Raw genomic sequence first — 23,894 nt, forward strand, 5'->3', positions numbered from 1 at the left:
TAGAGTTTGGCCATAGCATTTGGTTGAGCCACTTCCTGGCCCTGCAGTCCACCATGCAGCCAAACCACCAGGACCTGGAGGATGCCCCCTGATCTCCAGCCTCCCCAGGAGGATGAAGTGGCACCTGGCAGCTGCAGGGCGAGCAGTTGTCCATGTCCTCCACTGCACCACCAGATAAGCCCCTCCTGTGGGACCGCAGAGAAGAGGTCCAGTATCCCCCTCTTCGGTTGTGCCGCTCAGGTGTGATGCTGACTCTGTCATAGTGGCCTCGATCTGGGGGAGCCTTTTTCACAGTCAGGTACTTCTGGGACTGACCCTGTCTGGCACCTGGGGTCACAGTGGCCAGTGCACATGCACTGCCTCTGGTGGACCTGGGTTGAATCTCAACAGTGTGGACTCCTGCACGAGCACACCAGCAAAGCCAAGGGCATCTTCTTCAAAGTTCTGGAGGTCGGGGTTCAAAATCCAGGTGTCGGCAGGGCCAGCGCCTTTGAAGGTGCGAGCAGAGCCCCTCCACACTCAGGGGCTCCCAGTGCTTGGTGGTGCCTGGCATGGGGGCCCCTGCCTCTCTGCCTGTCTTCACACCACCCTCTTATGTGGCTCCGAGTCTCCACGTCCCCTCCTTAGAAAGACACCAGAACCTGGATTTGGTCCCCTATTCCAGGAAAGTCTCATCTTAATTTAACTAACTCCAACTGTAGTGACGTGGTTTCACATTCTGAGGTTCTTTGTGGGCATCAATTCTGGGTGGAAGGGGAGAGAAAAAGCTTCTGAAGATTCGTTCTGCTGGAGGCCCAATGTCTCCTATTGTTAATACTATTGAAAATTCAGTAAACACTTCAATATTGAAGACAAATGTTCGATGTCTGTGGTAATGATAGGAAAGTTTTCTGCAAAGGAAAATGTGATGGTAAGAATAATTTTCTTTCCAATTTAAGAATGTAAAGATGATGAGATTTTCTTTTATTTGATTTTGGTAGAAAGTTCTTCATACTTTGATCGATGAAACCTGTGTTATTCTATTCATTCAAAGAGAAATTATGCTGATCAAAATTTACAAATATTATAATACGTATATATTAAAAATATATGTCTAAGTACACATATCTGTACACACATGCTCACACATGCACACACAGCGTAACTGAATATGGACTTAGACAATCTGATAATGAATAAAAACAAAATAATCCATTCCACACATTCTCTCTTTGCAAAGTATAGGATAATTTCCAACAATTTTTGAGTCTTTGTTCAAATGCATAAAGTAACCAAGGTGCTTTCTATGTTGATAAACATTTTGTAAAGAAATCATGTAAATTTTTCTGAAATTATACTCAAAATTAGTTGGGAATCTTTAATCCCTTTATTCAAACAAATGGGAAATTCCAGCTTGTACTGTTTAGCTAGATCCAATTAGTAAAACTGGAAGTTTTCTATATATTAAAACATAGAAAACAAGAATAAACAGGGTGGACTCAATCTGTGAATTTTTAAATTCCCTGATGCAAGTTGGAATATTTGGTCTGACAACTCAAGTAGATTTTCCTTCAGTTCGTTGGGTGTGAAATTTTTGGCACCATAGGAGAGTTGCCAGTTTCTGGAGTCATTCACTTACTGTATGTTGACCCACGTGGATTTCTGAAAAATCCCTGCATTTCTTACTGCATATTTCTTTGGATCCCATTTAAATGCCTCTGGTAAGTTGAGTGCTCACTTATCTTATTAAAGCAGTAAATGGTGATGGTGCACATGAAGTGGGAAAGGAAAGTCAGCAGTACAACTTGACTGTTCTTTGAAAAATCCAATTTAAGAAAGAATCTAAGCAGAATACAAAGATCTAGAAATGTATTCCATTAAACCTGTTCTCAGCCATGGAAAAATCTTTTTGCCTACCGGTGGGACACATACCCTGGTTGAAGATTTTGCTCTAAAGTAGGTTTGTTTGGACCAAAGGGTCCAATTAAGTAGGAAAATCAGGAGTCAGAAATCACTATTTCAAGTTGTGCAGCTCTCACTTGCCAAGTGAGATGCTGAATGTCTGGAGCATGTGTTTTAATGTCACTGCAGATGGGGTCTGGCTTTAGAGTAGGATTATCTTACATGACCTCACCATTTCAGACCTCACTTGGTTAAATACAATGTTCACTCAACTATACAGATATCTCTCTCCACGTGTTTTGTTAAATAAGTTTTTATTTTTAAATAATTTTAGATTCCTATATAAGTTGTAGAAGTTGTCCCGAGAGTCCCTGCACACCATTGCCTACTTTTCCCTAATATTTACATCTTATATAATCATGGTACATTTGTCAAACTAAGAGATTTACATTGGTACAAATTTAGTACCTATACTCCAGACTTCATTCAGATGTATCTAATTTTTTACTCCTGTACTGTGCCCCTTCCAGATTCCAATTCAGGATACCACATGCATTTGGTTTCCATGAATCTATTACAGGATTATTGTGTGACATTTACTGAAAATGTCTTGGTCACTGCTAATGCATTGCTCACATTTTAAGGGAACAGCATAATGTTTTATTCTGTACATCAATATTCTATGCATTTAACAACAAATCTCATCATTTCCAGTTTAAAGATTAATTTTGCCTTCATATTAAGAATTTGCTAACACATTACTTTCATCCATTCATGCCCAAATGAACTGAGCACATTCACTGAGGGCCTGTATCTATACTGGGGAACAAGAATTCCTTAGATAATGTAGAATTGTTTGAGAACCTGAAGCATACTAGGTCTGGCTGCATATGAATCGTGCCTCATATATCGATCAGCCTGATTTCATGTCTGTAACAGCAGCACTTGGCTTGACTGCCCCCTGGTAAGTTCATGGGGAAGGGTGAGCTGTGCCCAAAAATGTACTTGCTAAGTTGATTTTATGTATAATTAATTGAGATTTTTTTGGTCACTTGAACAACAGGAGTATACAAAATTAAACAAAACACATAGAATTGTAAATTCTAAATAAATTAAAGCATAATACAGTCTATCTCTTAGATCAAGACAACATGCAACATTCCCATTTTGTCCCAGGTGAAAGGAATGAGTCATCTCATCTTAAGCAAATGTGAAGACAGCAGCTTGGTTCAGGTCTACCTGGGATGTCCCCAGTGCACTGGCCTCTTACCAACAGCCCTGTCTAGAATTTCTTCAGCTGTCAGAGAACATGGCCATGGACACAGAGGGGACAGATCCTGACCACCTTCAAAGCTAGTTCTGCTCTTACCTGTATTTTCATAGCACAGTATTCAGCCCTGACCCTATGGATGTTGTAAACATCAGGAAATCATCTGTGGATAAAAGGGGCATAAAGCACACCACGTTGCACGAAAAGAGACAGGTGTCAGTGTCATTCAACCATGAGCTAAATGGGATGATAATTCTTGTATCTGGATTTATGACTTCCCTTTTCGCATGTGGTTATTTGAATATATATATATATTTATAACTTTACTCTTATTTCATAAATAATTAGCAATTTATTAGGTCAGAGTTTTATAGATCAGTAGTCTGGGTCCAGTGTTGATGGTTCTCTTCTCAGGTTCCTACATGGTTAAAGAGGGCTGCCTTCTGTCCAGAGCACAGAGTTCTCTTCAAGCTCGTGGGGTTTGCCAGAATGAGTTCCTCAGGTGGCAGTGCTGAGATCCCATGTCCTTGCTGACTGTCAGCTCTCTCCTCCTAGAGCCGGCCTGCATTCCTTGACACATGGTCCCCCGGAACTCCACAACCAACTTCAGATGTATTCGTCCATTTCAAATACTAATTATTTATGAATTTCTCTGGGTTCTTTCTCTCTGACCAGTAGAGCAAGATTTAAAGGATCCCCCTTCTTAAAGTTAATAGCTTTGATGATATCTGCAAAATCACGTCACAGCAGCACCTGAACAGTGTTTCAACAACTGAGAGAAGGTGTGAATATACTAGGGACAGGAGTCCCCAGGCTTTTTTAGAAATCCTCTTAACACAATGTGTTCTTTTTAAATCATTAATCAAAGATTGATTGAGCTTAAATTGGATCTTTGGGATTGGGGGAGCATTTGGAAAATTTCAGTTTTAAAAATCATTATATGACAGAAAGCTTGTTTCTCACCTACACTGAAACGTTAGTACCTTCCACTGTGTCTGCATCTTTGGAGTGTTGTAGCTTGTAAAATGATCCACAAGTATCTGCTAAAATGAAAAATTATTTCAAACTCTTGTTCCATGGATTCTCATAGTACATAACCTAATCCTCAAACTTTCATCAAATTAATATTCCCCTTGGAAATTGCCTATTCTGCTTTCACACTCTGTTTCATTAGTCATTCTTAAATATCCAGGACCATCTTTTCCCAAGTCCTGTTCATTTTCTGAAGTGCTCTTCACTGGGCTTTGAATTCCAGCCCCCTCCTCTATTCACACATTAGGCCAACTGTCCCCTACTTGAAGACAACATTTCCTTACTTCACATTTTACATGGTTCCCTCTGGCACAGTTACCCTTCATGACACATCCTCATTTGTTATCCTGTCATCCATGATGACTTTAAATTTTTGAATGTGTGTAAGAATGGAAAGGAAATTATATGACACTGATGCAGGAAACCTATCAATTAAGTAGTAGAAATTCGAGCAAAATAAGCAAATTTAAGAATGTATATTAAATGCAACTTCATGGAAGGAGGAAAAAATACAAGGGTGGAAAGAGCAAACCTGAATTAATTTTTAACATCTTCTAAATATAAATACATGGTGAACTAAGAACAGGGGAGATAATTGCTAAGGAATGCCTTCCCTGATGATGTGGGCATCTGCAGTACTATTCCTGAATGCTGGGAGGGGACCCCTCCTAAGGTAAAGTGCTCATAAGGAGACAAAGTACAGAAAATGAACTTATTAATTAGAATTAGAACAATACATGCCTTAAGTCATTCTCCATCAAGGAAAACCTCTTAGGAATTTTGGAAAAAGTCTGCAAGAAAAGATATACTCATAGTTGTGGAAGAATTTTTTACCCATATAATTGTTAAAGTGTCCTAAATTTTGTCTTACTTCTGACTATTCACGCAGAGGGTTGATCCTGAAATGGAGCAGGTTCACACTGCCCTACCTTTCCTGAGTAACAGCTGAGCTCAGAGGAGGAAATCTCAAAGAAGTAGGTTAGTAATGGCTGCAGAAATGTTACTTGTTTACTGTGTAACCTCCCAGTAAAATGAATCGTTCTACTTGTACCTAATTTAAGATCCTATGCCTAGAAGTGTTCATGATGGTGTTATTTGCATAATTCTAAAAGTATCATTGGTTTTGGGTAGGAATAAATGAACTGCTCTATCAGACCTTTTGAACTTAAGCCATTTTACCTATGACCAGTAGGTGGAGGTGTTACACTTCATGTCTCCTAATCACTACATAAGTGATTTTAGAAAGTGGTGGACTAAAATGATAGTCCTAAGGGTGACTTGTAAGTATTTGGTGACTCATTTCTGAGGGTAATACTGCGCTAAGGGCAACGCAGAGGACTAGATTGGGATATGTTAAGTGAGGTTCCCTTGGGATGTTGAAGAGGAGCTTCAAATATCTTTTTAAAATTTAGAATAGACTGAGATAGATACACCATACGTGCACTACATCTTAATCTATCCAATGATATGAGTATATTCCACTTAGGTTTTGGCACCATATTTATAACTTTTATTTAAGTTACGATATTACACTTACAGATGTATGTATTTTCTTAAAAATTTCTTCTGTTTTCAAGATGGGCACAGTTGATTTGAAAGAGTACAATTGCTGATAAAACATTTCATTTTCTGAATTGTGCTGAATATTGTTGAAAATTGTGGTGCTAAGTTGATTTATTGCTTTTAGCAGGTGAGTAGTTACATTTCCTGTGGTCATGATATTTTTATCTCCTTCCACTATTTATCTTTACAACTCACTGCACAGGTACCTTTGACTTTATACTCCCTATTGATTTGCATATGCTCCTCAGGGACTTGGTTGTCTGCTCAGGGCTCTATTAATGCAGTTTCCCTGGAGATGGGACCTGAGTACATCAGTCGGGTGAGCAAGATGATGTCACATTCCCAACTGCTCGTCCTGCTGGTGCTCTGGGCCTCAGGTGAGAGGTTTAGAAAAGTATTATCTTTATAAATTTGGAGAATGGTTTTAACATGCAGAGTGAGGAAACCATTTCATCTAAAGCAGATCTGAATATATATGATAAATAAGAAAACCTACATTTAGATACATATTTTATACATTTGTGATTGAATGTATCCTCTATGTTCTTTTCTGGTTGCAGGTGCCAGTGGGGCCATCGTGATGACCCAGTCTCCAGGCTCTGTGGCTGCATCTGCAGGAGAGACCGTCACCCTCAAGTGCAAGGCCAGTCAGAGTGTTAGCAGCTACTTAGCCTGGTACCAGCAGAAACCAGGACAGGCTCCTAAACTGCTCATCTATGCTGCATCCACCCGACCATCTGGGGTCCCTGATCAATTCAGTGGCAGTGGGTCTGGGACAGATTACACTCTCACCATCAGCAGATTCCAGCCTGAGGATCTGGGAGATTATTACTGTCAGCATGGTTATGGCTATCCTCCCACAGTGCTTCAACCTCGAACACAAACCTCCTCCCCAGGGCTGTAGGGCAGTGAGTCTTGCAGCACCAGCTGCTTCCTCTTCAAATAGACTTGAATATGTTTGCTTCCTCCATCTGTCTGAGAAACCATGTCCTTTAGGGAAGGGTACTATAGAAATCTTTCTTTCACTTGGTGAGATCAAATGACAGGGTGAATTGACCCTCTAGGCTAGGGATTTTTTAATATTTTACACCCTGATGCATTGATTCTCTATTCATTGTACATCCTTAATATTTAAAATTTTATCATCTTCTTTCCTTATCCCTTGCATCTTCTTCCTTCTCCCCCATCATCCTCCAACTCTGGTCAAAATTAAATCCTTGATCCTTCATATTCAAAACTTCCCCTATGGGAGGGCATTTACCTCCCTTACACATTTCCTTCACTGGACCCTTTGCCATCCATGCCTCTATTTTCATTGTCACAAAAGATGATTTGATTTCCTACTCTACCTTCTTTTTTTATTTAGATAACTATTTTCAATTCTTATTGCCATCAAATAGTAATTTTGTGTGCCTTAATATACTATACTATTGAAGAATGCTTAGGTTATAAGGGATGATGCTCAGCCAATGAAATATGTTGATTTTAGTTTGGCCACTCCTCTGTGGCTAGAATTGAAAGCTCCACTCCCAAAATAGGGGGGAGGAAGAGACAGTTGGGCACCAACTTCAGCTATTCATGATTAAATTCAGTGGATAAAAATATAATCCTAAGAACAGCTGAAGATCAAAATTGTTCAAGTGAGAAAGAGGCCAGTAGTTGGCATCTTAACTCTCTGCCTGGCAGAGAGAAAGCAGGGAGGACTGAAATTCACACTGCTGGTGGGGACCATCCAGGTCATATTGCAGGTCTGGCCTAGGCCCCAGCCCCACCTCTACAGGGAGGAAGCTGGAGGACCTGCAGCAGCCTCTCTAGGAAATTACTGGTCAGGTCTCAGAGGCATTGGTCACCTGATGTTGGCGATGCAAGTCACCCAGTGCAATTCTGTGGCTGGAATTGGAAGTTCCATTCCCAAAAAGAGGGGAGGAGGAGATGTTTGGTCACTGCTTTCAGCTACTGATTAGGAAATTTGGCTGGCTAAAGTATAATCCTAAGAATACCTAAAGTTTGAAACTGTCGAAGTCTGAAAGAGGCTGTTACCCTCCACTTTGACCCTGCCCCCAGAGTGAAGGGTAACAGGGCTGAACAAAAATCACATTGACTGTAGGAACCAGGTTATTTCACCCAGATCACCCTGCAGCCTTAGCCCAGGCTTGAGCCCCACCTCTTGCAGAGAGGATGCTGGCGTGCCCTGCACAAGTCTATCGAGGTAACCTCAGGTACACTTGGCTGGCAAACACTGAATAATCAGAAGTCTACCAGGGTAACTGTGGTCATCTTTGGACCCAAACTGCATAGATTGTTGCCCACACCTGCAGCTCCACCCCTACCCAAGGCAAGAGAGAAAGGGGTGTGAAGCTTCCTCAGTCTCTCTGGGCAGCTATAGTCTAGGCCAGCACAAGTAGTGTTATTCCACAAAGCTGTGACTTTGTCCCTACCCCTGGCAAAGGAGAAAGTTGGAAGAAGCTTCCTTGGTGCCTTGTAAAATGAGGGCATCTTCACCCTCCATATCTTTTTTTTTTTTTTTTTTTTTTTTTAATTTTTTTTTTTTATTGACTTTGTAATAATATTACATTAAAAATATATATGTGAGGTCCCATTCAACCCCACCCCCCCACCCCCCCCTCCCCCCCCCAACAACACTCGTTCCCATCATCATGACACATCCATTGGATTTGGTAAGTACATCTTTGGGCACCTCTGCACCTCATATACATTGGTTCACATCATGGCCCATACTCTCCTCTATTCCATCCATATCTTGTAACACCAACTACATCCTTGGCTCCTACTACACAACCAGCAAGGGAGAAAGGGCAGGAAGCCCTAAACTAAAGTGAAAAACTACACCCAGAATAAATACTGTAGTAAGCCAGATGCCAAGACACCAACAAAAACTTATAATCCCCACCAAGAAACAGGAAACTATGGTCCAATTAAAGGAACAAGATAAGCCTCCGTATTATATAAAGGAGTTGAGACAACTTATCATATATGTTCAAACAAATCTCCTTAATAAATTCAATGAGGTGGCTAAAGAGATTAAGGATATTAAGAAGAGATTGGATGAGCACAAAATAAAATTTGAAGGCATACATAGAAAAAAAACAGATCTTATGGGAATGAATGGTGCGATAAGTCAAATTAAAAAATATTGGAATCATAAATAGCAGATTTGAGGAGGCAGAAGATAGGATTGGTGTATTTAAAAAATGGCCTCTGAAAGTGAACATACAAAAGAACAGATGAAGAAAAGAATGGAAAAATTCAACAAGGCCTCAGGGAATGAATGACATGCAAAGTCATGCAAACATACATCTCATGGGTATCCCAGAATGAGAAGAGAAGGGGAAAGGGGCAGAAGGATATTGAAGAAATAATGGTAGAAAATTTCCCAACCCTATTGAAGGACATAGATATCCCTGTCTAAGAAGCCCAGTGTATTCCCATTCAAAATACTCCAAATAGAACAACTTCAGACATACTCTGATCAAAATTTCAAATGCCAAAGGCAAAACGATAATTTTGAGAACAAGATAAAAGCAATGCAAAAAAAATTAGGATACCCAATAAGACAGAGGGCTGATTTCTCACAAGAAACCATGGAGACAAGAGGACAGTGGTATGATATATTTATGATGCTACAAAAGAAAAACATCCATTCAAGCATCTTATATTTGGCAAGATTATATTTCAAAAATGAGCATGAGTTTAGAATATCAGAGATAAACAGAATTTGGGAGAATTTCTAAAGAAGAGACCAGATTTTCAGGAAACACTAAAGGGTGTGCTAGAGTCTGAAAAGAAAAGACAGGAGAGAGGCCTGGAAGAGAGTCTATAAATGAAGATTATATCAATAAAAGTACCAAATGTTAAGGGTAGTAAAAATAAAATATCGCAGATAACACTCAAATAGGCAGGAATAAACTTAACCAATTATACAAAGCATTAGTATTCAGAAAACTGCAACTCAGTGTTAAAAGAAATAAAAATTTGCCTAAATAATTGGAGGAACATTCCATTCTCAAGCATTGGAAGATGAAGTATCATTAAGATGTCAACTCTACTCTAATTTATGTTTAGATTCAATGCAATCCTGATAAAAATTCTACCAGCATTTTTTAAAAATTGAAAATGCAATTATCAAAATTGTTTGGAAGGGTAAGGGGGCCTGAATAGCCAGAAACATTTAAAAAGGAAAAGCAAACTCTCATCTCCAGATTTTAAAGCATGTTATCTAGCTATAGTGGTAAAACAGCATGGTACTGGCCTAAAGAAAGACACCTAGACAAATGGAATCCAACTGATGCTTCAGAAACAGACCATCACATGTAGGGTCAAGTGATTTTTTTACTAGCCTGTCAAATCTACACATCTTGGGCAGAACAGTCCATTCAACAAATGGTGCTGAAAGAACTGGATATCTATAGCCAAAAGAAGAACAGAGGATCCATTTCTCACACCTTATCCAAAAATTAGTTCAAAGTGAATCAAAAATCTAAAAGTAAAAGCAAGAACCAAAAAGCTTCTAGAAGAAAATGTAGGAAAATATCTTCAAGATCTGGTGGTAGGTGGAAGATTCTCAAAGGAGATAAGAGGAGGCCAGGTACAGACTACTGATATTTAGTGTTGTAGAAGTTTTTATTAGCTTTACTGTATAAGTGTTTAATTAGCTTTACTGTATAAGTGTGGAAATGTATACAATGGATCATAATACATAGTGATTAACAGTTAGTTTACAAAAGGAAATGTGGCTGAAAATGGCTATCTAGGGATGTAAAAGCCAGTCGACAGAATGCTAGAGAATATTCTAGGAACTGAAAAGCATGGCAAACCAAGAGGTGGATGGGAACTGTGTTGGGTGGTACAAATGCAAGAATGTCCTTTGTTAGCTAGGGCAAATGTACATCATTATTTCAGGGTGGTGGGAATGTGGGGAAGCATGGGGAAAATAAAGCTGGAGTGAACTGTGGAATGTGGTTAATATATAATATTCTTGTGTCTATGTCAAAGATGTTCTTTGTTGATAATGGGGCAGTATGCAAAATGTGTGCCAAATGTATACTATGGAGGTGGTAATAATCAGATGACATTATCTTACCTGTAACAAATATCCCGCCACAGTATGATGTGTTGCTGAGGGTGTTGCTTGGACATTCTGCACATGTACATGGTTGTTTTATGGGATTACAACTTTTATCATAAAAATATATTAAAAAATAATAACAGGGTGTTTTGGGGGAAATACACCAAATGTAAGATAATGACTATAATTAGTAGTAAGATTTTGACAATATTCTTTCTTCATGTGCAACAAACATCTCACAACAATGCAAGGTGTTGGTGGAAGTTTGATGTATGGGATTCCGGTATGATGTTATGCATGTTTGCTTTGTAAATTCACAAATTTTATCATACAATTATTGTTTTTTGTGTCTTCATATATAAATGATACAAATATAATAATAATAATAGGGTGGATTGGGGGAAAATTCTTTGGTTAGTAGTAATATATTGACAATGCTCTTTAATAACTAGTTAAGGTTGTGCCGGGGGGTTCCCAAGCCCTGAGCAGGCTGTTTCAGGGGCTTGCAGGGTGGGAGGTGTCTGGATGTCAATTTGGTGAGACAGTTGAAGCCTCTGTGGGGCTTCGTGGGGTCGCAGGAGGCGAGGACGACGTGGCCCAGCTAGAGGAGACAGACCACGGAGACTGGCTGATGGCGCAGATCCGATTTATTGAGGAAGTGTTTGACAATATAAGCCCGAGGGAATGGGGGTGGGGCTAGTGCGGGGTGAGAGCTGATTGGTGAGCATGGGGTTTTTGCCTATCTATGGAGCTGAGGCACTGCAGGCCGGTGCGGGGAGGGCTGTTGCTGGCCCCGGCTCCCTATTGGTCCGGGCGGGCTGAATGCCCTTATAAGGTCAGGCGGTTGGCTCGGCAAGCGGGGGGGGGGGGGGGCATGAGATGACGTGCGGTGGGAGGGCCAAAGGGCGGGCCGAGGACGGTTACACCCGTACCAGGTCGAGGGCGGAGCGCCCATACCAGCCACTCTTACCCTAGCGGAAGCGGTACCTACTTCGTGCCAGAGCTGGCCAGAGAGGCAAGCCAGACTGTTGCCTGATGCTGTGCCTCAGACAGTGACTGAGGAGATTCTTGTGAGTGGTGGAATTTTGGGTTTCTGACACGGAGGTCAGAAGTTGTGGGTAGGACCCTTCCCCCTAGGGCTGGCATCCCAGCTGCAGCTATCCCTGAAGTCTTTATTGTGCTGTGGTGTTCCCAGGACCCATGTTAACCAGATACATGGTTCCCAGGTCTGTGTCCCCTAAACCCTGGTGGCCCATGCTCCAGAAACACACACCTTGAGTCTCCAATATCATGGACTTCCCACACCTGAATCCACTGCACCCTGAGGTCCATCTGAGGTCCTTCATTGCCCTAGCCCTCTGCATTTTGTGTTGTATTTTTTTCTCTCTCTTGCCTTGAACTTGGAGGAGTGTACCAGTTGACTTGGGGAGCGTCTGGGAAGAAAGGAGAGGTGATTCTGCTGAGAAAGCCTAATTTACCTAAACATCCTGGGATAAGAAACTTGGTCTGGGAGAAGGTGGAGTCAGAAAATCAATTAGAACTCCCTAGCATGCCTAAGGGGGAGGGAATGTAAGACTAGCTAGCCAAGCTTCCAATAGTATATTTGGGGTTTCTGGTGAGGTGTAGGTGCTCTCACGCTGGAAATAAAGAGCCATAGTCTTCTGTGTTGAGTTGGTTCAACAAGGACCTACCTACTTGAATCTCCTACTGGACCTCTCAGGCAGCTTTCCTGCTGCCCTGGGAGAGAGAGAAGTGAGGAAGGGAGAAAGGGGGATGGTCAGATCCCTAAGCGTATTGTTTAAATGCAATGAGGATTCCTAGCTTGAAATGTTGGTTCTTTTTTGTTTGTTTTTTATTTTTGTCGTGGTTGTTAATATTACATTGTTTCTTGGTCTTTTCTCCCATTTTGCCCCGAAGGTTCTTTCTCATTTATTTTTTTTTCTTTTTCTTTTTCTTGCTTGTTTCTCTGCTTTTCTTTGCCCCCCTTTTTTCTCTTCTCTTTTTTTTCTTTTCTCTCTTTTTCTTTTTTATTTTATTTTCTTTATACAATAGGTGCTGCAGGGAGTGCTTCATATTTGCTGTGTTTCCTCATCCTCCATTTCCTCTTTTCTCTGTGTATTGATTTTGGCCACCTACACTATCCCCATTCCCCTACAACTTTCTATCCTCCATCATCTATGGTTTCTCTTCCATTCCACCTCCCTTTCTCTGGCCCCCAAATTGTCTGACTTTTAAGTTCTAATATCTTTGTTCTGTTTTCTTTTTATCTACTCTTGATATTATTGTCTTTCTTTTCTCTTTCCCTCTCTCATGAAAACACTGGCCTTTTAATTCATACTATATTCCTCCCCATATTCAGTTGACTGTCTCATTATAGGTACTCTACTTACTGCTATAACTCTACACAACTTGTATGGGTCTAATATCCATTCTGCTAGATCTCACATTGTTGCTCTGTTAACATTTATTACCAATAGAACTTTATGTATTTTCTTAACTTACTCATTTTGCTCACCCTGTCCCTAATGTTTTCCTTCAAAGTGAACTTAGCCAGCAACAAGAAAATAGAGTAAGAAGAACAAAGTGACTAAGAGAGACATAACACTTATGCACGAACAACAACTAATCAATCTCCAAGACTAGACAAAGAAGATAAGGAACTGATTAAACCCACCAAGATAAAATGATGACCAGACAGCAACAAAAATCTACAAACCAAACAAATAATCAGGAAAACATGGTTGAATCCAATGAGCAAACTAAAAACCAGGAGGAGGAGCAGAACATCAGACAAGTAATTAAAGATCTCAAAACATACATAAGAAACCAACTTAAAGAAGTAAAGGAAGAGACTTACAATATGAAGAAATCACTTGGAGAGGAAATTGCAGAAATACACAAAAAGATAACAGATATGATGGTGATGAACACCACAGTTCAAGAAATCAAAAATACACTCTCAGCAAATAGCAGCAGAATAGAAGAGGCAGAGGAGAGAATTAGTGATGTGAAAGACAATACATCTGAAATTAAACAGATAGTAAAACTGATAGATAAAAAGTAAAAAAAAAATCCAACTGGGACTTAGGGACCTGAATGACCATGCAAAATGCACAAACCTATGTATTATAGGCATCCCAGAAGGAGAAGAGAAGGGAAAGGGGACAGAAGGGGTGTTGGAGGAAATAATGGTTGAAAAATTCCCAAATCTGCTGAGGAAGATGGATGTAAATGTCAAGGAAGCACAACCCACCTCAAACACCATAAATCCCTAAAGGCCTACCCCAAGACATATACTTGTCAAATTATCCAATGCTCAAGACAAAGAGAAAATTCTAAAAGCAGCAAGAGAAAAAAAGAAAAATCACATACAAGGGAGGCTCCATGAGATTAAGTGCTGATTTCTCATCTGAAACCATGGAGGCAAGAAGGCAGTGGTATGACATAGTCAAGGTACTAAAAGAAAAAAATTTCCAACCAAGAAGACTCTACCCAGCTAAGCTAGCATTCAAAAATGATGGAAAGTTCAAAGTATTCACAGATAAACAGAAAATAAAAGAGTATGTCAACAAGAACCCTGCCCTTCAAGAAGAAATATTAAAGGGAGTGCTGCGGGATGAAAGAAACAGGAGAGGCAGAGATGGAGGAGAGTGTAAAGCAACCAAAAAGACAAAAAGTGAAGGAAAAAAACAAACAAAATATGACAAACACAAGTCCAAACAAAATATGGCTAACATAAATAATTCCTTGAAAGTAATAACACTGAATATCAATGGATTAAACTCACCTGTCAAAAGATTCAAACTGGAAGATTGGATAAGGAAATATGACCCGTCTATTTGCTGTCTACAAGAAACACATCTTAGACCCAGGAATTCAAGGAGGTTGAAAGTGAATGGCTGGAAAATAATCCTACAAGCAAACAATAACCAAAAAAGGCAGGAGTAGCTATATTAATATCAGACAAAATAGACTTTAAATGCAAAATGATTTTGAGAGACAAAAAGGATACTACATATTAGTGAAAGTGATAATCTTTCAAGAAGAATGAACAATCATAAATATTTATGCTCTTAACAAGGGCACATCCAAATATGTGAAGCAAACACTGGAGAAACTAAGTGAAAGAATAGATGCCTCTACAAACTTTAATATACCACTATCAACTTTGGACAGAACATCTCAAAAGGGAATCAATAAAGAAACAAAAACTTTGAACAGTATATTAGAGGAGCTGGATCTAATAGACATATACAGATCATTATAACCAAATACAGCAGGATATACATTTTTCTCAAGTGCACATGGATCATTCTCCAAGATAGACAATATGCTTGGCCACAAAGAAAGGCTCAATGAATTCAGAAAGATCAAAATCATACAAAATAATATCTCTGACCACAGTGGAGTGAAGCTGGAAATCTGCAAGGGCCAGAGGCCCAGATTTCACAACAAAATATGGAAATTAAACAGCACGCTCTTCAAAAAACATTAGGTCAAAGAGGATATCTCAAATGAAGTTAAGAACTACCTTGAAACTAATGAAAATGATAACACAACATACCAAAACTTATGGGACACAGCAAAGGCGATACGGAGAGGGAAATTTATAGCCATAAATTTATACATCAAAAAAGAAGAAAGCTAAAATTGAAGACTAACTGCACATTTGGAGGAATTAGTAAAAGAAAAAACAACAAAGTAACCCCGCAGGAAGAAGAATGAAAGAAATAACGAAGATAAGAGCAGAACTAAATGAAATAGAAAATAAGAAAGCACTTGAAAAGATAAACAAAACCAAGAGCTGGTTCTTTGAGAAGATCAATAAAATTGACAAACCCTTAGTAGACTAACAAAGAAAAAAAGAGAGAAGATGCAAATACACAAAATAAGAAATGAGAAAGGAGATATCACCCCTGACCCCACAGAAATAAAGACTATTATAAGAGGATACTTTGAAAAACTATATTCCCAAAAAAATGAAAATTCAGAGGAAATGGACAAATTCATAGAAACACATAAGCAGCCTATATAGATGAAAGAAGAAATTGATAATCTCAACAAACCAATCACAAGTAAAGAGATAGAATTAGTCAGTAAAAACGTCCTAACTAAGAAGAGTCCAGGGCAAGACAGCTTCACAGGTGAATTCTACAAAACATTCCAGAAAGAACTAACATCAATCTTGCTGAAACTCTTCCAAAAAATTGAAACAGAAGGAACATTACCTAACTCATTCTATGATGCCAATATTACCCAAGTACCAAAGCCAAACAAAGACACCACAAGAAAGGAAAATACAGACCAATTTCTCTAATGAACACAGACACAGTAATCCTCAACAAAATACTTGCTATTCAACAACATATTAAATGAATGCTACACCAAGACCAAATGGGATTCATTCCAGGTATGCAAGGATGGTTCAACATAAGAAATACACCATATAAACAGATTGAAGGAAAAAAACTACATGATTTTATCTATAGATGCAGGAAAAGCATTTGACAAAATACAGCACCTTTCTTGATAAAAACACTGCGAAAGATTGCAATAGAAGGAAACTTTCTGAACATGATAAAGAGTATATATGAAAAACCCACAGCCAAAATTTTTTCAAAGGTGAAATCCTAAAATCTTTCCCTCTAAGGTCAGGAACAAGACAAGGATGCCTACTCTCACCTCTTCTATTTAACATTGTCTTAGAAGTACTCACTCGAGCACTGAGGCAAGAACCATATATAAAAGGCATTCAAATTGGAAAGAAAGAAGTCAAAATTTCATTATTTGCAGATGACATGATCCTATACATAGAAAACCATGATCGGTCTACAACAAAGTTTCTAGAACTCATAAATAAGTTTAGTAAGATCGCAGGTTATAAGATCAATGTGCAAAAATCTGTAGCATTTCTCTACACCAATAATGAGTAATCTCAGGGGAAATCAAGAAACAAATACCATTTACAATAGTAAATTAAAAAATAAAATACCTAGGAATAAAATTAACTAAAGAGGTAAAAGACTTATACACAGAGAACTACAAGAGATTGTTCAAGGAAATCAAAGAAGACCTAAATAAATGGAAGAATATTCCCTGTTCATGGATAGGAAGACTAAATATTATTATGATATCTATCCTACCAAAACTGATCTGTACGTTCAATGCAATCCCAATAAATATCAACAGAGCATTCTTTAATGAACTAGAAAAAATAGGTATGAAATTTATTTGGAAAGGAAAGAGGCCCCAAATAGCCAAAAACATATTGAAAAAGAAAAATGAAATTGAAGGAATCACACTACCTGACTTCAAAACATACTACAAACTACACACTACAAAGAATTAACTTTATTGAACATTCAGGGTCAATTTTTCTTCTTGCTCTTGTCCTTGACCTTGGCTGTTATAAGGACTGGAGCAGTTACCTTGTACAGAGTGGAGGAGGTCTTGTTGATGTAGTATAGACCAACCATGGAGAAGATGAAACAGGTGGTGACACTGACTTGGTGGATGAGGCCAGATGCAAAAAGAGCCAGCAATAGACAGAGGTATTGGCACAAGGAGAGACACACAGAACAATGGAACTGAATTGAGAGTTCTGATATAGATTCTCATATATATAGACATATAATATTCAATAAAGCCACCAAACCTTCTCAACTAGGAGAGAATGGCCTATTCAACAAATGGTGCCTGGAGAACTGGATATCCATATGTAAAAGAATGAAAGAGGATTACCAACTGACACCTTATACAAAAATCAATGCTATTGGAGAAAAGACCTAAATATAAGAGCCAAGACCATAAAGACTTTGGAAAGCAGTGTAAGGAAGCATCTACAGGACTTTGTAATAGGAAATGTCTTCATGAACTTCACACACAAAGCAGGAGCAGCAAAAGAACAAGTAGATAAATGCAACTTCCTCAAAATTAAAGCCTTCCTCACCTCAAAGGAGTTTGTCAAGAAAGTGAAAAGAGAGCCTGCACAATGGGAGAAAATATTTGGTAACCATATATCTAATAGGAGACTTATAACCTGCATATATAAAGAACTACTATATCTGGAACATAAAAAGGCAAACAATCCATTTAGAAAATGGGAAAAAGATTTAAACAGACATTTCTCCAAAGAAGAACTACAAATGGCTAAAAATCACATGAAAAAATGCTCCAAATCTCTAACTATTAGGGAAATTCAAATCAAAACTACAATGAGATACCATCTTACTCCCATTAGATTGGCAGCTATAAAAAAAACAGAAGATGTCAATTGCTGGAGAAGATGTGGAGGAATGGGAACACTCATCTACTGCTGGTGGGAATGGAGAAGGAGCCAGCCATTCTGGAGGACTATTTGGCAGTTTCTCAAAAAAACTAGCTATAGATTTCCCATATGGCCCAGCAATTCCACTGTTGAGTATATACCCCATAGAACTGAAAACAAGGACACAAACCGATAGATGCACATCATTGTTCATAGCAGCATTGTTCACTATTGACAAAAGTTGGAATCAACCCAAATGCCCATCAACAGATGAATGGATAAATAAAACATGGTATATACATTCAATAGATACTACTCAGCTTTAAGAATGAATACACTAAAAACACACGTGATAAAATGGATGAATCTTGAGAATCTTATGTTGAGTGAAGCAACGCAGGCATTCAAGGACAAATACTACATGACCTCAATGATATGAAATAAGTAAACCAAGCTGCCTCAGAGAGCTAGAGACTGGATGATAGGCTTAAAAGAAATTGGGGGGTAGAGGAAAGATGTTATCTGACACCTACATGGATGAAATCTATGATAAGCTGGAGGTAAGGGATACAATGGGGGAATAGGGTGACCTTTGGGTGGGGCTTTGCAGGCTTGAGGGGGGCTAGGGATGGGAGGATGGGTAATATTGCCCAAGAAATTGGGGGTTGGTTGGGTAATATACGAACATAGGAGATTGTCGGGTATTTTGTTGAGAGTATAATGCTGAGAAAACTTTTTAAAAAATATAATAAGGAAGGTTACCTGTTTAAGATACATAAAGAGGATAATCCAACACAGGACAGGCTCCTAGGGAGTATGTGAGTGCTCATTTTGCCATAGTGGGTTTTATCATTGGATAGAGACCCATATAATGAGAGTAAAGGTATAACCACATCCTGGGGAGGACTGATGTTCTCAAATAGAGGGAATTGTATCTCTCGAGAGAAATGGTTGCTCCCAATATATTACAGCAGTCGTGCATGTCAAGCCCTCAACACTGTTGCAAGTATCTCTGAACATGGCGCTTCAAGCAATGAAGATTGACTGTCACTGTGGGCCCTAAGGGGAGGGGGAAGAAGGTATCGAATAGATGGAACCAATGTAACTGTGTGGGCAATAGAAGTGTTCCACAAGATTATGCAAGGATGGGTATAACACATGTTAAATTACACCAAAAATATATCGTGTCTGATAGGCTAAAATGTAAATCATAACGTAAAACATAAGGTAACTAAAAATTTAGAAAATTGTATAGCCTAAAATATAAACCACAATGTAAACCCAAATGTTACCTTGTTTGAAAGCTATTGTCTCAATATCTGTACATCAGTTTCAGGAAATATAGTATGAATATGTAAAAAGATTATTGCTGTGGAAGGGAAAAGGGTTTTATGTTGGATATGTGGGAGTGCTGTATATGGTATATATGAATTACTGTGATCCAAAACTTTTGTGAAGATAAGCTTAATAATTAAGAAAATTAAAAAAACAAAGGACATAGACACTGAAGAAAGGACAGAAGAAGTTGCCTTGCCAATTTGAATACAGGGCAACACTTATGGCAGTGATGGAAGGCAAAACATCAAAAACAAAGCTTTTGCATATTTAAATTTTTTGATACCCCAATTTATTTTTACTTTGATTTTTCTAAATTAATTTGTATTCTATATCTAACCTTTAAACTCATCACTGTATTCCATTTTACTATTAATGGAAAGTGGCAATATATCGGTTTCATTTTTGAAGAAGTTTTGGATCACAGAGAGGTTGAACAATGGCAGGGGATGAATACTGGTGTGGGATGTTATTGACATGGGACACATGGTGGGCAGGGAGTTCTACAGGGCTTATATCCAGGGTACATAAAAATTTTTGGATATTTTCATAGTGGTTACAACTAAAAATTACAACTGATGGAGTGCTGACTTCCTACCAAGGGGAGCACTATCACAGTCCCTAAAGGAACAGCAACAATTCCCCAAGTGCAATGGCAAAGACCAAAAAAGAAGGAAGGCCCAACAATGAGTCCTTGACACTAATGACTATGCTTGTAAGCCTGTGCACCTGAAATAAGAACAAGGCCTAGAGCTGCAGGATGCCTAAGAGTTATCTCCTGAGAGCGTCTATGTTGGTCAAATATGGCCAGTCTTGAAGCCAAACTCAGCATGTAAATGTGTTGCCTTCCCCACAGAGTGGGACATGACTCCCAGGGATGAGCCTCCCTGGCACCAAGGGATTACTACCAAGTACCAGCTGATGATATAACTAGAAAATGACCTTGAATAAAAGGGTCAACTTGGACCAGTAGAATATCTCAGTCTACATATAATACCAGGAGTTAAAAATACTTTTGACTTGAATAAAAGGGGGAAATGGAAAGTACAAATAAATTTATATGGTCATGAGTCTCCAAAAAGAGCCAGGAGGTTATCAGAGGGGTTGCACTTATGCATACCTCAGCAGAGTCCCAGATACAGATAAAGTAGATACATCCCAGGTATTGGATCTTCTGAGGGCTACAGAGACCCACAGGTTCTATGGTCATGGCAGATGGAGTTCAATGTCACGTCAGTTGGCCCTACATTGGAGTTTGTGTTTCTGTGTGATGGAACTGGACTCAGATGTGATCTTTGTCCACAAGCCTCTCCTGTTACTTTTACCAGAACTATTGTTGACGCTGGGATTTAATGTATACCCAGGGGACCTGAATCTCTGGACTGACCATGCGATAGCCAGGCCCTGAACCCCAACAGACTTGCAACTCCTACACTCTGGTTTATTGGACTTACCCCACTCAGCTAACATGGAGGCAAAGAAGGTCAACCACCACACCAGGGAGGCAAGAGTGCCTACAACTGAAAGCAGGAGAATTGCATCCAGCATCCATGTGGAATCTAAGCCCCCTCTTGATATAGATGTGGAATGGACACAACCATTCTAAGGTACACAGGATGGAGGAATAGAGTATGGATTAGAGTGGATTTACTGATATTCTATTCATGAACTATTGTGATTAGTACTCGAAGAAAATGTGGGATTGGTGTGGAGAGAATGTGGCCATTTTGGCTGCTGGGGTTAGGGAGTGTGAGGAAGAGATGTGATGCAGGGGCATTTTCAGGGGCTCGAGTTGTCCTGGGTGGTGTTGCGGGGACAGTTACCAGACATTGTATGTCCTCTTATGGCCCACTGAGTGGACTGTGGGAGAGTGTGGGCTATGGTATGGACCATTGACCATGAGGTGCAGCGGTGCAAAGAGATGTATTCACCAAATGCAATGAATGTCTCATGATGATGAAGGAGGTTGTTGTTATGGGGGGTGAGTGGGGTGAGGGGGGTGAGGGATATATGGAGACCTCATATTTTTTTAATGTAACCTTAAAAAAATAAAGACAAAAAAACAAAAAAAAATAACTACTTAAAAATATTTAGCAATAGTGCAAGTTAATGGCGGTAGGGTGAGGTACAAGAGTCCTGTATGATGTTATATATGTTTGTTTTGTAAGTTCACAATTATTATTATACATGTATTATTTATGTATGTTTATGTATGAATGATACACTTCAATAAATTTTTAAAAATGTGAGTGACCTGAAAACAATTTTGCAGACTGAAATAATTGTTGAATTAATGTTGTCTGTTCATTCAACAGAAACTTTTAAGTGGCATCTGTTTGCTTGACTCAGAGAGACTTTGCTACAAAGCAGTATAAAAATCCTAATTTGGAATATGTGTGTATCTGACATAGCTGCATGGAAGCTTCCAGGAAGTCTATAAGATAAGACAAGCTAGGATCAGTTCAATTTAAAATTTGATTAAAAAGATGGGTTGAAATCTATTTGGGTAGCTTAGATAGTCTTCTTAAATTCAATAAAAATGACCATTAAGCATCTATTGCTTGTATGTTGGACGATATATATACATTAGGTTTAATAATGTAACTACTGTGAATTATACAACTTTTTATTTTATATTGGAAAAAATAAGTGAATTATTGAAAATGTAATACCTGATATGAAGGAGTATCAGGTATTAAATTTGCACATGTCTTCTGACTATTTCACATATCATTAGACAAGAGGGTCCTCCACAGATCTTTCCAGGATATTCCCATCTCTCTTCCTCATTTCTGCTCCTTGTTTCAAGTGATCCATATGCACATGCCTAATGTCTTTCCACTTGCAAAAGTTATCAAGTCTCCCTTGACCTTATCTACAGTTCATTCTTTCTTTGCAGTTGATATCTTACTTTTAGCATCTTTTGCAATCTAGACAGATGAATTATTACCCAAATCATAATTCTTAGTTCCATTCAACTTAACAGATTTTTTTTTTCACATTACCATTTTACCTTTCCTCATGTAGTTTGTATACATAGCAAGATGAACCTGGGACATGACTGAACTCATTGCTTGGAAATCCTCTAGGCTAAGTATCAAAGTTTATTGATTTCAAGTTCTGCTTTTTACACAAAAAACTCTCAGACAAAATTCAGCAATGTTTTGCACTTGGGGAGCTGAGCGCTCTTCTTTGCCGGCCCCATTGGGTTAGTTTCATAGCGGTGCTGCAACAAAGGGCACAGAATTCGTGGCCAAAAACAGCAGAAACTGCCTGGGTCAGCTCGGGATTCCACCACCTGTCCACCAGCCACCTGGAAAATCCCCACCATCAGCACAGTCTGTGAAGTCCAGGGAACCCCTGAGGGATGCTGGACGTGCCTGCCCGCCTTCCCTTCCCTCCAGCTCCTGGAACAACCTCTGCTCATGGCAGCCTGAGGAAAAGCTTTATTGAACCAAAAAGCAAACAGAAATGTATTCTCTCAGGGTCCTGGGGAGCAGAAGCTGGAAATCAGGTGTTGCAGGGTTGGCTCCTCTGGAGGCTCAGAGGGAGAAACTGCCCCTCCTCTCCCACAGCTCCCGGGGCTTCCAGCCAGCCTTGGCGTTCCTTGGCTTGCAGGTGTGTCCCTGCGGTCCCTGCCTGACCTTCCCGAGCTGGTGTTTCCAATCACCCCCTCCTTACTAGGACACCAGGTACTGGATTAGGGCCACCCCAGTCCAGCACAACCTTATGTGAACTAAGTGCATCTGCAAAGACCCTATTTCTAAATAAGGCCACGTTCACAGTATGGGGAGGTTCACACTTCAGTATACCCTTTCAGGAGACACAATTCATCCCATGACACCTGGTTTTACTTGTTGGGTCCTGGAGGTTCTGGTTTCAGAATGTTGCTTTCTGAAGAGAAGCTGACATCAGGTTCATAAATAAATTACAGAAGGACGAAGGGCTTGCAAGCTTCCAGCGTGCTTGGGTCTGCAGTGGCCCTCTGCATTCCTACACTGCTTGTAAGAACAGTTTTGAAATGGTTTGAGGCCTTGCTCTGCTCCATCTACAGAGCAAGGTAATAGAAATTCAGACAGTTGCTTGCCCCCTCCTGAATCTCGTATACTGGGCGTCTTGTCTGCACTGTCTAATAATGCAGCCACCTGGCCATGTGTGGCTTGTTTACCAGAAAGTAAAATTTAAGATTTAGATTTTCAGAGGCTCTGAGTCTACAGGATGTTCAATTAGAGAAACGAAGGCTAAGTTTTTACTGAAGAGCTGAATGCCTAAGGAACTAGGGGAAGGTGAGGGCAGTACGAGCTGAATTTAATGAAAGAGCATTGGACAGTCAGATGAGAATGTCTGCTGAGCACCTATCTTGTGTCAAACCTGCTGACACTCAGCTTAGTTTCAATGTTGAGGAATAGTTGTAGCTCTAGAATAGTGTGGGATCAGATGCTGAACATGTTGGACCTCAG

The 23,894-nt window shown here is 39.5% G+C and overlaps 1 non-coding gene and 2 gene segments (V, D, J or C); all 3 read left to right on the plus strand.

Moving 5' to 3' along the window:
• Window positions 1-23,894, plus strand: part of LOC131273778 (immunoglobulin kappa variable 3-20-like) — a 1,006,205-nt gene that overhangs the window by 923,717 nt on the left and 58,594 nt on the right.
• LOC131274034 (immunoglobulin kappa variable 1-8-like) lies at window positions 6,042-6,650 on the plus strand. The segment is given in 2 exon segments: window positions 6,042-6,123; window positions 6,307-6,650. Coding segments are annotated over 2 exon segments (426 nt in total).
• On the plus strand, window positions 23,382-23,515 carry LOC131274125 (small nucleolar RNA SNORA9). The gene has a single exon (XR_009181337.1). It is a non-coding gene; the product is annotated as a small nucleolar RNA SNORA9 (small nucleolar RNA).

The sequence above is a fragment of the Dasypus novemcinctus genome, chromosome 17 (genome assembly GCF_030445035.2).
Source record: "Dasypus novemcinctus isolate mDasNov1 chromosome 17, mDasNov1.1.hap2, whole genome shotgun sequence".
In the NCBI taxonomy this organism is placed as follows: domain Eukaryota; kingdom Metazoa; phylum Chordata; class Mammalia; order Cingulata; family Dasypodidae; genus Dasypus; species Dasypus novemcinctus.